Genomic DNA, 23,053 nt, shown 5'->3' on the forward strand with positions numbered 1-23,053 from the left:
TGGAGTTAGTGGAGCAAAATACTACTTTACTTTTCAACATGGAATGAACTACTAGGGCTATGTTGTGGCAGGGACTCTTTCAAGTCTTTATTGAAGATTTGAACCCCAAGTTTTAATTATTTAATATTTGAACCCCTTTTATGATTAGTGCTAATTATGCTAATTCCCATTAATGTATGTTGAAACCAACCCAGAAGTTAAAAAAAATACAATTTGGTCCAAACAAATAAACAATTAAAATAAACCAAAGATGAAATGTAAAGATGTATTTTTTTTACCTTATAAAAAAGAAATATAAAAATATATTTCCCTCTCCCAACTCATCTCCTTCCTATTTTTCCCTTCTAGATCGAAGGAAAATCTAAAATACTCCATTGACAACCATTATTAAAGCTTAAGCTTCAAGCTTGAAAATTGAATTTTTCGAAATTGTCAATTATTTTGAATGGGTATCATAGGGTTTTGTTGAGGATCTTTTGAGGAGCTTAAACCTCAAATTTGAGCGAGTTTGGAGAAGATTTTAGGTGGTTTGGATGAAATTTCAGATTTGAGGTTGAGGTTGAAGATGATCACTTCCGATTTATGTTTATAATCTATTTTAACTTAGTCCATATTAAACGACCTAGATGTACTTATAATAACTTTAAAAGTGTGATATGAATCTATAATAGATTTTAAGTCAGTTTATACAAAACTGCATACATGTGCTTATGTTGCATTTGGCTTATACTAAAACTCATACTCTATTATCAATGTCTAAAAGCCAAAACCAAAATCCCGACCTCCACACCAGGGGCGGATCTAGCGCTATGGATACGGATTCAATTGAACCCATAACTTTCGACAAAACCCGAGAATATACTGTGCAAAATTACTGAAATATGATCATATATTAGTGTTTGAACCCATAGACTAAATGAGGCTATGGGTTCAGTGTTAAAACTGATGGGCAAAGTTCCACTTATTGCGAGAAGATTGGAGTTTGAATCTATGTGTACACAACTTTTATTGTAATTTTATTTGAGTTACTGTTTGACTTCTTTATTACTTATGGGCTTTTTTTGCCCCTTCCCATTTAAAGAGGTCCGTTTCTTATCCTTAAAAGATGAAGACCTACCTAATTAATTTTATTCTTGTACTTCATTAACTCGTGGGGCTTTTTAATAATTATAAAAAAGTTGGTCTTCACAAAACTTTAAGAGATCAAAACCTTCCACTTTTCAGAAGGTTCATCGGTTCCCAAATTTTTAAAGCTAGAGTTTCAAAAGAATCAAAGCAAAGGCTCTTCTTCAGTTTTTCTTGGACATAAACTGCAATCCATCCTCTTCTTTAGTTTTGTTGGTATGCCTCTATTGCTCTTTCTCAATAATAATACAATAATATTTATTAATTATAAGTTACAAGATTTGATACTATTGTTCTTGGTTCTTGCATTTTGGTTCCATATAAGAAACGGGTCAAATGTTTTACTCTATTACTTCACTAATTAAAGACTTTATTTTGGATTCATTTATTTTAACTATTAAACTCATGTTTAGCTCACATATAGTAAATTTTAGTGATAAACTGCAATGATTTGTTTTGTACTTCAACATTTGAGTTTTAAGGATAAATTTAACTTTTTATATCATATTAATTACTAGTCAATCATTTCCTAAACTAATCTTACTTTTAGGCCTGGGGAATAACTCCATTCTTGTTGTGCTGAAGAAATTAGATATTGTATCATATTAACTCCAACTTCATAAGTACTTAAGTTGTTGAAATATCGATTTGGTTGGATTAAGTTTCAATTACACTTTGAAGTGTAATTTATTTTTTGTGATTTTTAGGATCTTTTTAGTGAAGGTGGATATGATCACGAAATTTTTCAAGGTTATTCCAACTCCTCAAAGTCCTGGTTCTGGTTCTAGTCCTCCTACGCCGAGTTCTTCTCCATGTCCAATTATTCATGACAATATCAATCCTTCGGCGGTATCAAACAAAGAAAAAATGTTGAATTTGAATCTTGAACCTGATCCCGCAGAAAGAAAGCAAATTTCAGAGTATCCTCCGAATTTACGTGACCGAGTGAGAAGATATTATATTCAACAAGGACCTTGTCAATCTCATAATTGTAGTTTTCCAAAAAGAGATTTTGGTGGATTTATGCGTCAGTTTAATCTTGAATGGTTTAACACTTCATACTCTGAATGGTTAGAATATAGTATTAAAGTTGATGCAGCATTTTGCTTATGTTGTTACTTGTTTAAAAATGAGCATGGAGGAAATGAAAAAGTTGGGGATTCTTTCACAAAGAGTGGTTTTAGAGCTTGGAATAAAGCTACAGAAAGGCTTAACGCACATATTGGAGAGGTGAATAGTCTTCACAATAGATGTTTTATGATGATGAGAGATTTAATTAATCAAGAACAATCAATTCTAACCTCTTTTGACAAGCAGTCTAAAAAAAATTAAAAGTGATTATCGAGTTCGGTTGAATGCTTCGATTGATGTGGCAAAATTTCTTTTAAAATAAGGAATGTCTTTCCGGGGCCACGATGAAGGTGAAACTTCTACTAAAAGAGGAAACTTTATAGAACTCTTACAATGGTATGCAGATAGGGATGATGAAGTGAAAAAAGTTGTGCTACAAAGTGCTCCACAAAATAACATGATGATTGCTCCAAATATCCAAAAAGAGATCGTGAATGCTTGTGCGAAAGAAATAATTAAAGCAATAGTTGAAGATTTAAATGGAGATTATTTTGGAATTTTGGTTGATGAATCTAAGGACGTCTCTCATAAGGAACAAATGGCTCTTGTTCTGCGGTATGTCAACAAAGAGGAAAAACTTATTGAGCGATTCCTTAGTATTGTTCATGTTAAAAAAATAACTTCATCGTCATTACAAAAAGCAATCTATGATTTGCTTTTAGAGCACTCATTGAGTCCATCTCAAATACGGGGACAAGGTTATGATGGAGCTAGTAACATGCAAGGAGAAATCAATGGTCTTAAAACTTTAATTCTGAAAGATAATCCTTCGGCATATTGTATACATTGCTTTGCCCATCAATTGCAATTGACTCTTGTAGCCGTTGCAAAAAAATATTGTGATGTAGATCAATTTTTTTATATTGTTGCTAAAGTCTTGAATATTGTTGGAAGTTCTTTTAAGCGTAGGAATATGCTACGAGAGGATCAGGCAAAAAAATTAGAGGAGCTACAAGTGCTTGGTGAAATTCATACAGGAAGTGGACTAAATCAAAAACTTGGACTCCAAAGGCTAGGTGATACCTGATGGGGTTCTCATTTTAAGACAGTGCGTAACTTTATTGCATTATTCTCGTCAATCATTAATGTACTTGAGTTTCTTGCAAGTGAGGGTGCAAATTATCTTGAGAGATCAGTGGCAAAAAGTCTAGTGAATGACATAAGATCTTTTGAGTTTGTGCATATGATGCATTTGATGTTAAAATTATTAGCAATCACAAATGATTTGAATATAGCTTTGCAAAGAAAAGATCAGGATATTGTAAATGCTATGAAGCTTGTTGGTTTCGCCAAGAGGCAATTGCAAGTGATGAGAGAATCTAAATAGGAATCTTTGATAGATGACGCCTCTTCATTTTGTTCCAAGTATGATATTGTGATCCCTGAAATGGATAAGAACTATCATCTTGGAAAGTCAAAGCATAGGAGTTCAAGTGTTACATATTCTCATCATTTGTGTGTCGAAGTTTTTAATACTATTATTGATTTGTAACTTTCAGAGCTTAACAGTCGTTTTGATGCGGTGAATAGTAATCTACTTCTTGATATGGCTAGTTTGAGTCCGGATAATTCTTTTACAAATTATGATAAAGACAGAATTATGAAACTTGCTACACTTTATCCTCATGAGTTTAGTGGTTCAAAGCTTGAAGATCTCAGTTACGAGCTTGACAACTATATTCTCTTTGTGAAAGAAGACAATGATTTCTCTAACTTGAAAGGACTTGGAGATCTTTCAGAAACATTAGTTGAAATAGATTTGTACAAGACTTGGAGACTTATATTTTTACTTATGAAGTTAAGTCTGATATTGTATGTCGCTACTGCAACAGTAGAAAGAGCTTTTTCTTTAATGAAGTACATCAAAAATGACTTGCGTAGCAAAATTGGTGATGGATTTTTGAATAACTGTTTAGTTTGTTATATAGAAGATGAAGTATTTGAAAGTGTACCTAATGATGCGATTATTGATCGTTTTCAAAACATGACAACCCGTTGGGTTCAATTGTAATGGTGATATTTATTGAATATATATTATGTTAGATGGTTCGGTACTTGTTACATATATATTAAATATCATTGTTCGTATTTCATTCGGTTATTATTATATAGTACCTTGAGGTATATCCTAGAATCTAAATTTTGAACCCATAAAGTTAAATTTCTAAATCCGCCTCTGCTCCACACACCCATCCTCCAAAAAATCCTAAATACGCATTTCTCTTATTGATAATTATTACTTTTTGACGGAAATTAGTGACTACATAATATGTTAACAATATGAGACTGGTGACTTAACGTAATGATAATCTAAAATAATGATAATTAATGAGAAATATTAACAACATGTTAATGAAAAATCTGCACATTATAAATTTGTTACAAATTACAAACTAATAATAGTATTTTAATAAGTAAATAATATTTTAAAAAGAAATGTGACATTATAAAGTATAAAACTAAAATTAATGACTAAACATATGATGACCTGATAGGTCATCTTTAAATTTAATAATTATTTATGTGTTCTTAAACCTCAAATAGCACCATTCAGCTTTTTTCGACTTGCGTGTGCAGTCCGTAAATTTTTTCGAATATTGTTGACTTCGGTCAACGTTTTGACTTCGTGATTTGATTAAAATGTGAAATAGTGCTTCAAAACTCATTTGAGTTGACTTCGGTCAACGTTTTGAGCAAATAGATCCGGATCAGTATTTTGACAGTTCCGGTAGGTCTGTATCGTAATTTGGGACTTGGACGTATGCACGAAATTTAATTTAGAGGTCCTTACCTTGAGTTATCGCTATTTGTTGAAAATTGAAAGTTTGAAGATTCCAAAGTTTAACCACGGATTTGACTTTATTGATATCGGGGTCGGAACCCGATTTTAGAAATTTGAATAACTCCGTTATGTCATTTATGACTTGTGCGCCAAATTTAAAGTTATTCCGAATTCGTTTAATATGTTTCGGCATGAGTTTTGTAAATAGAAAAGTTTGAAACTTCTAATTCTGAATCGAGGTGTGAATTGAAATTTCGATGTTATTTGATGTGAATTGAGACCCCTAATAAGTCCGTATTATATTACGGGACTTGTTGAAATATTCGGACGGGGTCCCGAGCGGCTCGGATGAATTTCGGACGAGCCACTGACCATTTGGAACATGTTGTCCAGTGTTGGTTCTGTTGCGTCCCACCTGCGCATTTTTGGCCACAAGTGCGTGCCCGCTTCTGCGAAGGAAATGTCTCTTCTGCGACGTTGAGGCTGGGAAGGAAGCTTCGCTTCAGCGAAGCTTTGATCGCAGGTGCGATACCGCTTCTGAGGCCAGCCGATCGCAAATGCACACCCCGTCTCTTATGCGGCTCCTTCTTGCGCTTCTACGCATCCGCAAATACAGCCCATTTTTCGTAGATGCGAAACTCGCATGGCTGCTTGGCTTTGCAAATGCGGCCCTTATCTCGCAAATGCAAGGCCGCAGATACGATCTTTTGCCCGTAAATGCGAGACTTGGCATAACATTAAGGGGTCATTTGGTATGAGGTATAAGTATATATAGTGCTGGTATAAAATTTTAATACCACCTTAATACTTTGTTTGGTTAACAAACCTGGTATAAATTATTCCGGGATTAAAATTAGTATCGGAATAACTTATATCTTGTAGGGGGTGGGGTAATTAGTGTCGGGATAACTTATACCTTCTTCTTAGAAATTATGCAATTATCATTTTTAATACAACATACCAAACAGTGAATAAATATAATACCATGATAACTAATCTCAGCATAACTAATTCAAGTGTAACGTATCCCAACATAAGCCGTATTCATACCAAACGACCACTAAGGGGTCGGAAATGGCCATTTTTCTTCATTTCGTTTGGGTTTTAAAACCTCGGTTTTTGGGCGATTTGAAGGAGTTTTTCACGACTTCAAACTGGATAAGTGTTCCTTATCATATATTGATGATATTTCATAAATTCATGTCCATATTCATTGTTTATTTCGGATTTAGATGAAAGAAATTAGAATTTTTGTAAAACTTTTCAAAAACGAAAATTTAGGATTTGAAGGTTTGACATCGGAATTTGATAATTTTTGTATGGTTGGTCTCGTCTCGGAACGGGTGTTCGGATTTCGTAAGTTTTTTCGAGATTCGAGATGTGAGTCTCACCGTTGATTTTTGAGATGAATTTCGGAATTTAATTCAGAAAATTAGAAATTCCATGTGGAATTAATTCCTACGAATCGTGTTGAGTATATTGAATTGTTTGTGACTAGATTCGAGGCATTCAGATACTAATTCGCGAGGCAAAAGGCGTATTGGAATCTTTAGTTGGTTGCAAATCGAGGTAACTGTCGTGGTTAACCTTAACTTGAGGGAGTAGGACTTGCAAATCGAGGTAACTGTCATAGCCTCGTCACGACTTCGTCGAGGTTAGGCTCGACACTTACGGAGTACACGGGGTCGGTTGTACTCATACTATACTTTACATTTCTTGTACAGATTTTGGAGTTGGTCCCAGCAGCGTACCATAGACGTGCTCGGATTCAGTTACCCAGAGGAGACTTGAGGTATAACTGCACATCGTCCGCAGTTCTGAAGTACCCTTCTATCTTATCTTAGTTGTGTATTATCTTTCAAACAACTTGAATTTTATTCAAACCTTTATTTATATTATTCTAGTAGTTCGTACACTTGTGACACCAGATTCGGGGATGTATTTTGATGATTCGGTAGTTATGGTCTTCCGCACTTTATTTCAGTAATTGACTTCCGTTTAGTTTAATTTATTTAAAAATGGTTAAGATTAATCTAACGTTGGCTTGCCTAGCAAGTGAAATATTAGGCGCCATCATGGTTCCTGTGATGGAAATTTCGGGTCGTGGCAAAATAATATGTTAACAACATGAAATTGATGGCACAATGTAATGATGATCTAAAATAATAATAATTAATGACTAATATTAATAATATGTTTATGTAAAGGTTGTGATCACTTGTTTATCGATTATTACAATAACTATTTGTTAACAACTTAAAATTTGTAACATAACTAGATGTGAACAACATGAGATGTTCTTAACTATATTTTAATTGGTGACTAAACTAGATAGCGACAAGAAGAAACGGACTTCATAACTATATTGCAAACACTACAATATCCCATGATTACATTATTTTCACTTGTAATGTCGAGATTAATAACGAATGCCTCATCATATATTAATAATAATAACATTGATATTAATATCTCGTTAACACAATGTTAATTTTATTATTTATTAGCCAAGAATGATAAATTTTCAATAAGAGCGCGTATTTAGGATTTTGTTTTTTGGGGGGGGGGGGAGGGGGTAGGTTTGGGGTCTAGATATTGATAGTAGACTATGAAGGTATTTTAGTATAAACCACATTCAACACAAGCTGACTTAAAATCTATTATAGATCAAGATACATTTTTGAAAAATATCCTAAAGTTTGTCACAACCCAAATTGGAGGGAAATGACGGGCACCTGGTGCCTTACTCAACCGAGTACAAACGTAACGTATTTTTCTTATCATACCATCATGGGTAGATGGGCCAGAAGGGCCATCATGAGATAATCAAAATAAAACATAAGGAATTACTCGACAAAGGACGACCCAACATGATATACAAATTTATACATGTGACATACGGGCCTATAAGGTCGACTTGAGCATTGTCCACTCAAAATATAGGCCGACAAGGCCATACAAGTATCCATATACATGATATCTGTCTACAAGCCTTTAAGAGTACATAAACGTCATAAAGGTCGGGACATGGCCCCGTCATACTAATCATTACTTGTCCAAATCATACTGACCAAATAAGAAACTCCGGAGCAAGTGGAGTGCAATAACACCTTTCGTTGAGTTGATAGCCTACTAGGAGGACCGTCAACTTATTTATCGGGACCTACGGGCATGAAACACAGAGTCCTAGACAAAAGAGACATCAGTACAAATAAAGTACCGAATATGTAAGGTAGAAAAGCATAAATAAGAACAATAATCAAAGAGAGATAGAGAAGATACAACATGTAACATCTGAGTGCTTCTGAGAGCTACTGACATGAAATGCATGATACATAAACTTTTAAAAACATACGCCTCTATGGACATTATCGTCATCATATCGTACCCGACCGTAATAGGCTCGGTAAAAATGTACCTGGTCATCATAAGGCTTGGTTGAATCATACTCGGCCATGTGGAGCTCGATAAAATTCAACTAATCAGTGATTGCACAATAGGTGTTGTACCCGGCTGACTATAGCGCGGCTCGGTAGAGTAAAATAGATACATATATATATAATGCATGTTGGATTCATGGAATCACATTCTAAACCTTTCAGGTTGACGTAAGATCGTTGCACCTTCGATTAAAATTATGGACATCCATTCATCAATGTGAACCTCAATAGGATTCAAGGATCATACATACATGCTTAGAATAACTTTATAAGGAAAGAACAACATGGACAACCTTAGTTGCTAGGAGTAGATCCGTTATGAAATAGCACATCATTTACGATCATTTCACTTTAGATCATGCCAAAATAAATAAGGAAGTTCCTTAACATACCTTTGCAATCTTCTCTCCAATTGTCAACCAAACTCAATATGATCTTCTTCAGTTTATAATGAGTAAACGACTTCGTCGTCATCATATAAGTGTTGTAACTCTCATATGTCAAAACTAATATTCCACAAGAAAATGGAAAGCACCTCCCCTGTTTGTACTACATTCCATAAGTAACTAAAAGTCACCAAACATACCAAACAACAATCAATAGCAATATGGAACACAACTAGCACAATAACACGTTGAGCGGCAAGCTCAGTTCATGTCTAATAATACTATATTTTGAATCCTTTCTCTCTTATTTATATTCAGAAAAATATTGATAATAACAACAAATATACTCAGGTTATTCTATAAATTTTCCAGCCATAAAACGTTGCAAGAACACCTCCCAAATAGTCCAACAATCAGCAATATTACTAACAAGCCTTTCGATCGATATGTCACAAATTCTAGCTTCAACGACTTAGCCATAACTTGGATAAGCTTAAATACATGTAGAGTAAGACATTCATTACCTTTAAACAGATAGAACAACTTCAATTTGAGCTTATTTCACCACGAAACATCCTTCTAACGCAGCCACAAGAACAAGGAAGTGAAACTAGCAATCAATTCGGTTTTCTCGGCACTAGAATCACTTTGGAAGACTTGAAATTACCTAGAGTTGATATGTGAACCTTAGGAGAGTATTTTAAATAACTTAAACCACTTTAAAAACTTCCCACACGAGTTGTAACCACATCAAAATCAGCAACCACAAGAAGAACAAGAAACATACTAGCGCCACGGGATTCCCGACACTTGATTTGTGTTGTTTACCCTTGGTTTGGGTCTTGGATCATGAGAGAAATTTAAGAGAAAGTTTTTAGATATATAAGGTCTTAAGAGAGTGAAAATAATGAGTTAAAACAAGCTTTAGGCATCACACACACACACACACACACACATATATCAAGATGTCTCAACCGCCTAAGTGAGTCCCATAGGGAGTTGCTTGCGCAGTCTCGCAAAAATACGAATATCTCTCTACTCCGATATCGTATTAACAAATGGTTTAATGTGCTGAAAACGAAACTTGTAGATATTCAATATGATATATGGATCATCCCGTAATTCGAAGTATATTGGGAGAAAATCTCAGCTAAATTTGACCTAAATTTCAGCATATTTATGAATGTAACTTATGATGACGTTTTCCAACTTTTGTTCCACAACTCGCTTGACTTAAAAACATAATAAATGACTATCAGACGACTAAAATAGCTCATAACATAACCTCCTTATTATGTTGAGTACCCTAGTCTCACCCTAAAAGTACATGTTATGACATTCCCAACTTGTCGACTGCGAAATTTATTTTCTTCAATTCGTTTAGCTTCTAATCCTTCTAATCCTCTTGGTAGTTGTTATTCATGATCTTAAATATTTGTAACCTCCAAGGTAACACGAGTAACATACTTATATTCTCCCAAATATAATCTCATTTTTGAGCTTACATCAATCAACTTACGGCGAACTCTCACGTACGAAAATATGAGGTGTAACATCATTCCCCCCTTTTGGAACATTCGTCCTCGAATGTTGACTGATGCACTTATCAGTATGATAACTAATAGATTTTATAAATACTATAATATTGTCCTTGCCATCTAGGTAATTGTTCTGTAAATAAATCCAAAGGCCAGGGCATTCCCCGCTTTAGGCCTCTTTCGCACACCACGATTTGTGGTCGGAATTCTTCTAATTTTGTAACTGTTGCTACCTTATGTCATGCAGTCTGTATGACTCTGTCCTTGTATGTGCGCCTCTTATATCCTTTTTCCTCCTACTTTTATCCAATCTCTAGGCCTCACTTTGTGAACATATACAGAACAATGACAAGTTGTTCCTCTAGGCATCTATAGGTGTACTGAAATTCTTCGCTCGATACTTTATCGAACTAACGACTATTGCTATATTTTTTTCATAGCCTCGGTTATTTATCTTTATGGATTTACTGCATCTAGGTAGGTCATACTATATCATAAATCTTACTTCGGTTTATTATTACCGATGTTTTCTACCTAACTCCAGGTTACTCTCTCAGTGCTTATCCTATATGTATAAATCTAAGTCTTTTAATGCTTCCTTATTACTGTTCATCTAAAGAATGACATCCTAATCTCCTCTCGTACTTTGGAACTTTTATCCATCTATTATTGATTCACCTTAATATTTATCTATAATCTACCACTAATAACTTTAAACTTCTTACGTAATACATTATCACTAGGGCTCACGTCACATCGGGGAACAATTGAAGTTATTCGCCTGGTCCATCTAGGGACGATACTATACTTCAATAACTATACTTCATAGCATCCTAACATAATTCATCTTATGGGGGTATTCTAATCCCCTGCAATTCATGAAATCTCTTCTCGTTGAATCATTACTCAATCGAAGGACTATACATCATCCTTTTATCATTTATCGCAATTACACCATTACTTTATGTCACAATCCAAAATCTAACTAATCGTGATGGCACCTAACCCAACCCGCTAGGTAAGCCAATTAACAACTATCCAATTCCAATGATATTTAATAATACAGTTAAGTAAAGAAATTATCTGAATCTGATACATTCCCCACGAACTGGTAGTACAAATCATGAGCTTCTAAGAATAGAGTTTACAAAGCTAGTATGAAGTAAATACATCATCTGTTTGAAAATTTCATAAACAGAGTTTTGTGAGTCTAAGTCTACCATAAACAAGAGGCAGCTACAACCGAAACGCAGGTACATCTTCAGATCCAGCTCCCATCGAACACAACAACATTAGCAGCCAACATTTGCACGCAAGGTACAGAAGTGTAGTATGAGTACAACCGACCACATGTACTCAATAAGTAACAAACCTAACCTTAGGTTGAAACTAGTGAGGAGCTAACACAAAGGTCGGGTCCAACACCAATATTCCACAACAGTTCATAACAACATAATACAAGTAACAAAAGAGGTATCTCAGAAATAAAATGCTCAGTTCGTTCACAGTTCCAGAAAAATAGGCATTTCTTTTCAAGTATCTCAGTGAAAACCCAAATCTTTTACCGAAAAAGCCAAAATACGAGTAAGTTTGAAAACTGTGATTTTTCTCAAAACTCGTTTCAATAACAAGTAAGGTGTTTCATTTTTTTTTTTCACTCCAGATAGCCAGTGTAAAACAAATGCATCACTATGCCCATATGTCAACATGTGTGACAATTCATGAATGACGTGATACCGTACATCATGAGGAAAGTACATCTCTATGCATGTATGTCATGTGTGCATGTCAATTCAATGTATCTCAGAGATGAACTCATGGACTCACATTCTTAGAGTACTCAATCTCACTTTCTCACACATTTCACTCATCATGCTCAATCACTCGGTACTATATATGGCCAATCCGGCCCAGGGAAGATCCATCCCGGAGTATACACATGAACTGATCATCAGTCACTCAGTACCGAGTAGGGCCAATCCAGCTCGTGGAGAAGATCCATCTCCAGGTATATAATGCTTCGGACAAGATCCATGTTCAGGGAAGATCCATCCCTCAATAATATCAATGATTCGGACAAGATCCATGTCCAGGGAAAATACACCTCTCAATATAAATGTTTCGGGCAAGATCCATGCCCAGGGAAGATCTATCCCTCAATATATATATATCTATGGCAAGATCCATGCCCAGGAAAGATCCATCCCAGATATATATATATATATATATATATATATATATATATATATATATATATCAACTACGCTCACTGTGGGGGTGCAGACTTCGGAGGGGCTCCTTCAGCCCAAGCGCTATAATGAGCCAGATCCAGGCATAAGTAAATAAAACTTGTTATGACATGCAGCCCGATCCCATAATAATAACCTCACAATCTGGCCCTCGACCTCACTCAGTCATCACTCTCTCCAGTCTCTCGGGCTCACAATGTCATGAAACTAGCCCAAAATGATGATATGGCGTATCAATAAATAATAACAGAGACTGAGATATGATATGAAATGAAGGAATATGACTGAGTATGAAATTTCAATTTAAACAAATAATTCAACATCAATATGACCTCTGCGGGTCTCAATAATACTGGCATATAGCCTCAGCATGATTTTTAACATGATTCTCAGCTCAATTTCTTTAACACGTAAAACTATATGGATAATGCCAAGATTATTTGACTACACAATTCCACATAACCAATTACGTCCCAATTTTTACGGTGCACGCCCACACGCCCGTCACCTAGCATGTGTGTCACCTCCAAATAATTCACATAATACGTATAATCAGGGTTCATTCCCTCAGCTCCAAGATTAGAAGAGTTACATACCTCGAACAAGATGAATCCAATATCGAGCAAGCTAAACACTGCTCCAGAAATCCTATTCTGCGCGTATCAACTCCTGAACGTCTTGAATCTAGCCACAATAAATTTGATTCGGTCCTCACAATTTATAGGAATTAATTCCGTATCAAAATATTAATATTTTCCCACAAAATCCAAAATTACACTCCAAAAATTGCCCGTGGGGCCATATCCCGGAATCCGACGAAACTCACAAAATCCAATAACCCATCCAATTACAAGTTCAACCATACAAATTTTACTCAAATCCGACATCAACTCGACCCTCAAATCTTCAAATTAAACCAAGAGGGTTTTCACAATTTTTCAACTTAATTCACCAATTAAATGTTAAAAACAACCATGGATTCGGGTAATTTGACCAATATTGAGTTAAGAACACTTACCCCATTGTTTTTCTTGAAAGTCTCCCAAATATCGCCTCTTCCCGAGCTCCAAATCGGTAAAAATGGAAAATGGGACAAATTCCCATTTTCAGAACTTAAACTCGCTGCTCTGTCATTTGCTCTACCCGATCGCGGACAATCTCACGCGATTGCGATGCACAACTTCACAGACCTTACACGATCGTGAATTCGTCCACTCGATCGTGACGCACAAACGCGTGATCTTCACTTCTACTCCATTTCCTCTACTTGAACACGGGAAGTCCATCGTGTTCGCGATGAACAAAAATACACTGCCACCAAAAGCACTACGCATTCGCGATATACCCCATGCGAACGCGATGACCACTGATGCAAAGCTTTACGAACGCGACCTCAGAAGCACGAACATGAAGTACAAATAGCTCTACTGACCAAACACCTTTCGCAATTGCAGCTACACCTTCGCGATCACGAAGAACGCCAGAAGTAACAGGTAACAGCAGAAAAACCAGTAATGCAAAGCCATTTGAAATAATCCGAACTACGTCCGAAATTCAACCGAGCCCCTCGGGACCCCGTATGAACATACCAACAAGTTCCATAACGCAATACAGACCTACTCGAGGCCTCAAAACACACATAACAATATCAAAACGACAAATCACACCTCAAATCAAAATTTATGAACTTTGAACTTTTCAACTTCAATAACTTATGCCGAAACATAGCAAATCAACCCGGAATGACTTCAAATTTTGCACACAAGTCATAAATGACATAATGAAGTTATTTAAATTTTCATAATCGGATTTCGACCCCGATATAAAAAATTCAAACCCCCGATCAAACTTCCAAAAATTTAACTTTCGCCATTTCAAGCCTAATTCCACTACGGACCTCCAAATAATTTTTCGGACATGCTCCTAAGTCCAAAATCACCATACGGAGCTATTGGAATCATCATAATTTGAATCCGAGGTCGTTTATACATAAGTCGACATTCGGTCACTATTTTAACCTAAGCTTTAAGCCTTGGATTTCATTCTTCCAAACTAACTCCGAAATACCTGAAAACCAAAACCGATAATTCACACAAGTCATAATACATCTATGAAGGTATTCAAGACTTCAAATAGTAGAAAGGAGCATCAATTCCTAAAACGACAGGTCGGGTCGTTACATTCTCCCCCACTTAAACATATATTCGTCCTCGAACGTGCCAAGAGTTGTTTCCAAGCCATCGAATCACTATTCCACCTTACCATGCACATACCCGGGGGTGATCCCGTGCCACCCTATTCCATATAGGCCTTACAACACAACACAATTGAAGATCATTACTTTAACCTTAGTCCATAAAAATCTTGAAATTCAATACCCAACATTCTAAATTTCTTATAAGACCCAAATCTCACGTTTACACACTGTATAAGTCTGAACAAGCTGCATCGAGACATAACCATAACCACAGATACAATTACAATGTTACAACCAACTCCTCAAATTTCGTGAAGAGGATAACCGTAGGCGCATGTGTACAATTGTAGAGGAAGGAAATTAATGAATCATATAAATTATCATAGAAATAAAATTCCCACACACGGCACGGACAACTCACGTGCCAATAATATGCATCTCCCAGCATGGTCGCAAGCCTCCAGTCCCAGCATATCAATACAGGAGCAATTAAACAAGTACACTTGCATATGATAATGAAATAAGATTCTCATGCTCCTGGATTGGTATAAATAACACGCCATAGTGTAAGCATGTGCAAAGTCTGCTATCACACTTCAAATCGGCAATTTAACGCAAAAATAGTAACTACCCCATTTATTCAGGGAATTAGCCTCTTTGTAACCTCAAGTGTAGCCCTGAGTTAAAATAAAATATTGACCTGAAATAGGACGCAACTCGAAACAATATAATTCTGAGAACTCCCAGTCTCCAAATTTATCGAACACATGAATCACCGTAACTGACTCCAACTCCAGCACTAAAATGACTAACACATCTTCCATTCACGATAATCCCATGAGGAATACTTTCATAATTCTTTCGTGCCCCATAGCAATAATTTGAATATCAGCAGTCTATCAAGCAGGTGAGTACTACAATACCGATGAACATCCATAAGTCAAAACACAACTCCCCTTCTGAAATGCGCACCCTTCTCAGGAATTACCGAGCAGCTATAACATTCATCGAAATATCTGAAACTGACCATGCTGTCCAACATTCGTTACCATCTCTTCAAGACTGAACTGTCACCTTGTACATGTAAATCTTAATCCCGCACAACATACCACATCTATTATGCCATCATGTGACAAGCACAAGAATCCCATTATCAACTCTGAGTCACCAGCAAATTACATACCCGGTTAGTTAGAAACATTCCCCTTACTTCCTTCCAGGAGAAAATCACAATACACAACACGTTTTCCACACCAGTAGAAAATATCCAGTTCAAACCATGGTAGAAACTATCAAGAACACTTTAAAATCTATTTGCACATAACTAAGCTATTAGAACTAAATTCCTTTAACTCGATCAAACCACGTAGGTCACCAAAACCCAAGAATATTGCCACCAAAACATCTATAGAGTCTCACCATATCATAATTACCCCTATAAATACCACAACCAAAATACCCACTCTAAAAATATCTTATTTGAGTTTAAGGCCATTTCATTCAACTTCTTGATACCGAAATATAAAAGCCATAGTGATATACAAAAATGCCACAAGTCTTGACACCATCCAACTTAAATCTCAGATTTTAGCCATAAACAAATCCGCCAAAAATTCTCAATTGTTACATATTAGTCTTGAATCCATTAGAACTTTCTCGAGAGTCACCCCCTTTGTTCAAATCCAATTTACAACACCCAAATGGGCCAAAAGACATGTGCCTCATTAGCACAACAACACTCAAAGAAGTAACTCTACTTTAATACCACTTATCAAATTCATACTTCATGCGCACTGCATCATTCACAAATAATAACTCACTCATCCCACGATTTTTATATACTCATAAAGCGCAATATAACATGTATCTAGAAATTTCCTTACTCGAGTCATTCTCGAACTCCACCTCTGCAAGTCATCAATGATTCCCAAGTATACTTCAGACCAAAACAAAAAAAAAAAGAAATTTGACACATAACCACGAATTGAATTGTCAATAGCAGGCTCCCCCACTTGGCTCAAAGTCATCAATTAAAACACTCAATAATTCGCAGTACCCATATTCTATTACTGACATAGCACCGTGGTCAGTTCAATGAAAATTCTTCTCAAGCTCATACCACGCCAACCATAAAATACCTCAATCATCCACTAAACTCAAATCCATTCCCTTAACACTCAAGTCAACTTTCTCAACCAGATTCAAATTCAAGTCTCAACACATACGCCCCGCTGGTAGAAAAGAAACTCTTTATTCACATCATAAGGAAAACACCTACGTAGATTACTCCGCAGGAGATAACCCACCTGCTTAGTCTCAATTTTGCATCTTGTTGTACCCTTTTGCAGCCACAATTACTATGAAATCACTTAATCTTTCTGAGTTCAAACTCATTAACCAGACACAAGAATTTAATTTGCCCCAAAATTTAACAACGTGAAAGATCTTACAAAACATTCACACTCGAGATTGTACGTCACATCAAAACGAAAATCAAGCACCCAATGGCCTTCCTTTACACTTCAAGGAAACACTTCTCGCCACATTTACATCGTCTTAACACATCTCGCAATTACATCATACTCATCACAAAGCCATTTCACCGCTCATCAAACCACAAATTCCACTCGTAGGGACATTACCGGACATATGAGTCCAAATGTACAAGTTACAACTGAAGCTACAGAGCTTAAGCTGCGGTTCAACCATGGCCTCAAGTCCTCCAGACTGGCCCATCACCAAAACACAGAATACACATCTCGCACATTATCCCTGAAATTACAAGCCGACGATACACAGCTGATATCGAGCGCTCACATGCGCACACGAATGCGTGGAAGGAATTCAAAGAGATATATTTCAAGCTGAATCAATTTCGCACGATAAGGAAAGAAAGATGGGAAATTATCCTAAATGCCCTGTAGCCTCTCGAAGACAAGTATGGACGTCATCATACCGATCCGCAAGACTCTACTAGACACTTGCTCATGACTCGTAGAACTTATGAACCTAGAGCTCTGATACCAACTTGTCATGACCCAAAATCCAACTAGTCATGATGGCACCTAACCCAACCCGCTAGGTAAGCCAATTAACAACTATCCAATTCCAATGATATTTAATAAGACATTTAAGAAAAGAAATTATCTGAATCTGATACATTTTCCAAGAACTGGTAGTACAAATTATGAGCTTCTAAGAATAGAGTTTACATAGCTGGTATGAAGTAAATACATCATCTATTTGAAAATTTCATAAACAAAGTTTTGTGAATCTAAGGCTACCATGAACAAGAGGTAGCAACAACCGGAACGCATGTACGTCTTCAAATCTAGCTCCCATCGAACACAGCAACATCAACAGCCAACATCTACACGCAAGGTGCAGAAGTGTAGTATGAGTACAACCGACCCTATGTACTCAATAAGTAACAAACCTAACCTTAGGTTGAAAGTAGTAACGAGCTAACACAAAGGTCGGGTCCAACACCAATATTCCACAACAGTTCATAACTACATAGTACAAGTAACAAAATATGTATCTCAGAAATAAAATGCTCAGTTCGTTCACAATTCCAAAAAAATAGGCATTTCTTTTCAAGTATCTCAGTGAAAACCCAAATCTTTTACCGAAAAAGTCAAAATACGAGTAAGTTTGAAAACTGTGATTATTCTCAAAACTCCTTTCAATAACAAGGTGTTTCATTTTTTTCCACTCCAAATAGCCAGTGTAAAACAAATGCATCACTATGCCCATATGTCAACATATGTGACAATTCATGAATGACGTGATACCGTGCAATATGAGAAAAGTACATCTCTATGCATGTATGTCATGCGTGCATGCCAATGCAATGTATCTCATAGATGAACTCATGTACTCACACTCTCAGGGTACTCAATCTCACTTTCTCGCACATTTCACTCATCATGCTCAATCACTCGGCATTGTATATGGCCAATCCGACCCAGGGAAGATCCATCCTGGATTATACACATCAACTGATCATCAGTCACTCAGTACCGAGTAGGGCCAATCCAGCCCATGGAGAAGATCTATCTCCAGGTATATAATGCTTCGGACAAGATCCATGTACAGGGAAGATCCATCTCTCAATAATATCAATGATTCGGACAAGATCCATGCCCAGGGAAAATACATCCCTCAATATAAATGCTTCGGGCAAGATCCATGCCCAGGAAAGATCCATCCCTCAATATATATATCTATGGCAAGATCCATGCCTAGAGAAAGATATATATATATATATATATATATATATATATATATATATATATATATATATATATATATATATATATATATATATATATATCAACCAAGCTCACTGTGGGGGGTGCAGGCTCCGGAGGGGCTCCTTCAGCCCAAGCACTATAATAAGCCAGATTCAGGCATAAGTAAATAACATTTGTTGCGGCGTGCAGCCCGATCCCATAATAATAACATCATAATCAGGCCCTTGGCCTCACTTAGTCAGCACTCTCTCCAGTCTCTCGGGCTCACAATGTCATGAAACTAGCCCAAAATGATGATATAGTGTATCAATAAATAATAACAGAGACTGAGATATGATATGAAATGAAGGAATATGACTGAGTATGAAATATCAATTTAAACAAATAATTCAACATCAATATGACCTCTGCGGGTCTCAATAATACTGGCATATAGCCTCAGCATGATTTTTAACATGATTCTCAGCTCAATTTCTTTAACACATAAAATTATATGGATAATGCCAAGATTATTTGACTACACAATTTCACATAACCAATTACGTCATAATTTTTACGGTGCACGCCCACACGCCCGTCACTTAGCATGTGCGTCACCTCCAAACAATTCACATAATACGTATAATCGGGGTTCATACCCTCAGCTCCAAGATTAGAAGAGTTACATACCTCGAACAAGACGAATCCAATATCGAGCAAGCTAAACACTGCTCCAGAAATCCCATTCTGCGCGTATTAACTCCTGAACGGCTCGACTCTAGCCACAATAAATTTGATTCGGTCCTCATAATTTATAGGAATTAATTCCATATCAAAATACTAATATTTTCCCAAAAAATCCGAAATTACACTCCAAAAATTGCCCATGGGGCCATGTCTCGGAATCCGACGAAACACACAAAATTCAACAACCCATCCAATTACAAGTTCAACCATATAAATTTTACTCAAATTCGACATCAACTCGACCCTCAAATCTTCAAATTAAACCAAGAGGGTTTTCACAAATTTCCAACTTAATTCACCAATTAAATGTTAAAGCAACCATGGATTCGGGTAATTTGACCAATATTTAGTTAAGAACACTTACCCCATTATTTTTCTTGAAAATCTCCCCAAAATCGCCCCTTCCCGAGCTCCAAATCGGTAAAAACTGAAAATGGGACTAATTCCCATTTTCAGAAGTTAAACTCGCTGCCTAGTCATTTACTCTACGTGATCGCGGACAATCTCACGCGATTGCGATGCACAACTTCACAGACCTTAAATGATCGCGGATTCGTCCACTCGATCGCGAAGCACAAACGCGTGATCTCCACTTCTGCTCCATTTCCTCTATGTGAACGCGGGAAGTCCATCGTGTTCGCGATGAAAAAAAATACACTGCCACCAAAAGCACTACGCATTCGCGATACACCCCACGCGAACGCGATGACCACTGATGCAAAGCTTCGCGAACGCGACCTTAGAGGCGCGAACGTGAAGTACAAATAGCTCCACTGACCAAACACCTTTCGCAAATGCAGCTGCACCTTCGCGATCACGAAGAATGCCAGAAGCAACAGGTAACAGTAGAAAAACCAGCAATGCAAAGCCATTTGAAATGATCCGAACTACGTCCGAAATTCAACCGAACCCCTTGGGACCCCGTCCGAACATACCAACAAGTTCCATAATGCACTACGGACCTACTCGAGGCCTCAAAACACACGTAACAATATCAAAATGACAAATCACACCTCAAATCGAAATTTATGAACTTTGAACTTTTCAACTTCAATAACTCGTGCCGAAACATAGCAAATCAACCCGGAATGACTTCAAATTTTGCATACAAGTCATAAATGACATAATGAAGTTATTTTAATTTTCAGAATCGGATTCTGGCCCCGATATAAAAAATTCAAACCCCCGGTCAAACTTCCAAAAATTCAACTTTTGCCATTTCAAGCCTAATTCCACTACGGACCTCCAAATAATTTTTCGGACATGCTCCTAAGTCCAAAATCACCATACAGAGCTATTGGAATCATTATAATTCGAATCCGAGGTCGTTTATACATAAGTCGACATTCAGTCACTATTTTAACCTAAGCTTTAAGCCTTGGATTTCATTCTTCCAAACTAACTCTGAAATACCTAAAAACCAAAACCGACAATTCACACAAGTCATAATACATCGCATTAATGTATTTAAGACTTCAAATAGTAGAAAGGAGCATCAATGCCCAAAACGACCGGTCGGATCGTTAAACTTTACTACTAGGGTAGCATTCCATATCTTCTAAATGCTCCTAGCTCCTTTGAGTAAATTCAGTCTATACTGAACTTTCTATAACTTACGAAACCATCAGCTCTCTTGTTTCGATTTGCTTAAATCCGAGGCCTTGCCTATTCTTGTCACCTTCTCACTCACCTTTTCTTATCCTTACTCCTATCTACTCGCTCTTCCATACTTTAGCTTGCAACCTACACATATCTATTTATACTACTCACAATCTTCCTTTAACTTGCTAGCACCATATATTTCCTTTCGTGCCTTCTCAATTGCATTTGAATGTAAGCAATTACTTTTCTTGGTCATTTTGCCAATTTTTACATGAATACTTGGCTTATCTTAGTACCCAAACATATTAGAATTGCATGCAACCCATATGATCTCAAATATTAATTTTGTCACGACCCATAATTTAGCTTGTCGTGATGGCGCCTAAAATGGTACTAGGCAAGCCGACACCTCAAAACAATTCTAACATTTTTAAATGAAAAATGATCTAAAACAGGTTTAAATAATTAAAACTCTCATAAACTGGATAAAAGATCAAAACTCAATATGAAATTTCCCAAAACCAAGGTATCACTAAGTACATGAACATCTGTATAACACAAGTTTGAAATACTGTCTATGAAAAGCTGAAACTAAATACATAAAGCTGAGAGATAGGGAAAGAGGGTCAAGGTCTTTGGACGGTGGGTAGCTACTTCGAAATCTCTGAATGACTAAGCTGCTCAGATAATCAGCACCCACCGTGTCCGAAAATGCCTGGATTTGCATACGAGATGCAGGGTGTAGTGTGACTACAACCAACTCAATAAGTATCGCAAATAAACAAGACAAGGTAAGAGAAGCTTAAATATTGAGGATACTAGTTAATTCAGTGTGATTCTGTCCCTTTTAAGCCAACACAGCATAACATTTAAGGCTAAATCATAAGGCTTCGTGAGAAGAATATCAGTGTGTGCATGTGCACTATTTTCTCAAAATACCCCACTCAGCAATATTATAGCATGTACAGGAAAGTTACAAGTGAATCAGATAAATGATCAAGAAAATATAAGTTTCACATACTGCACGGACAACTCACGTGCTAACCATAGAGCCTGCACTGACAAATCACGTGTCAATAATATCAATATATGGATCCGCACAGATAACTCACATGTTGCACGAACAACTCACGTGCCAATAATATCAATCCATGGATCTACACGAACAACTCACGTGCGAATAACATAATCTGCCCGACACAATCGCATGCACAGTCCAAAATATCATATAGAAGCAATAAATCAAGTATATACATGTATATGATGAATGAAATAAGATTCTCATGTCCCTGGACTGGTGTAAATAATATGCTAAAGTGTAGGCATGTGCAAAGTGTGCTATCGTAGTCCAAACAGATAATTTCGTCAATGAAAAGCATTTGTCAAGTTCGTTCAGGGATTAAACCTCTAAGTAGTCTCATCATGGCTTAACTAGATCACATAAACCGATACAACATGTTACATAACAAAGATTGAAGCTCAACAGTCATTTATGCGCTTCTAAGAGCCCGAGCACAACTCAAACATGAATATACAATCTCGGTGCCTGCACATGGGATCCTCTCTATGCATGTACACACCCAAAAACATGTGGTTATCACAACAATTCAGGAAACCGGTG

The 23,053-nt window shown here is 36.6% G+C and overlaps 3 protein-coding genes across 3 annotated transcripts; all 3 read left to right on the forward strand.

Moving 5' to 3' along the window:
• Positions 1–1,854: 1,854 nt before the first annotated feature.
• On the forward strand, positions 1,855–2,457 carry LOC107767701 (uncharacterized). Its single transcript, XM_016586785.2, has one exon. It carries the CDS (start codon positions 1,855–1,857, stop codon positions 2,455–2,457), a length of 603 nt encoding a protein of 200 aa, XP_016442271.2.
• Positions 2,458–2,521: 64 nt separating this feature from the next.
• LOC142169049 (uncharacterized) lies at positions 2,522–3,583 on the forward strand. Its single transcript, XM_075230244.1, has 2 exons — positions 2,522–3,218; positions 3,306–3,583. The coding sequence occupies exons 1-2, from the start codon at positions 2,522–2,524 to the stop codon at positions 3,581–3,583; spliced, it is 975 nt and encodes a 324-aa protein (XP_075086345.1).
• Positions 3,584–3,596: 13 nt separating this feature from the next.
• Positions 3,597–4,267, forward strand: LOC107767700 (uncharacterized). Its single transcript, XM_075230245.1, has 2 exons — positions 3,597–3,621; positions 3,756–4,267. The coding sequence occupies exons 1-2, from the start codon at positions 3,597–3,599 to the stop codon at positions 4,265–4,267; spliced, it is 537 nt and encodes a 178-aa protein (XP_075086346.1).
• The last annotated feature ends 18,786 nt before the right edge of the window (positions 4,268–23,053 follow it).

Source organism: Nicotiana tabacum, chromosome 14 (assembly GCF_000715075.1).
Source record: "Nicotiana tabacum cultivar K326 chromosome 14, ASM71507v2, whole genome shotgun sequence".
Taxonomy (NCBI): domain Eukaryota; kingdom Viridiplantae; phylum Streptophyta; class Magnoliopsida; order Solanales; family Solanaceae; genus Nicotiana; species Nicotiana tabacum.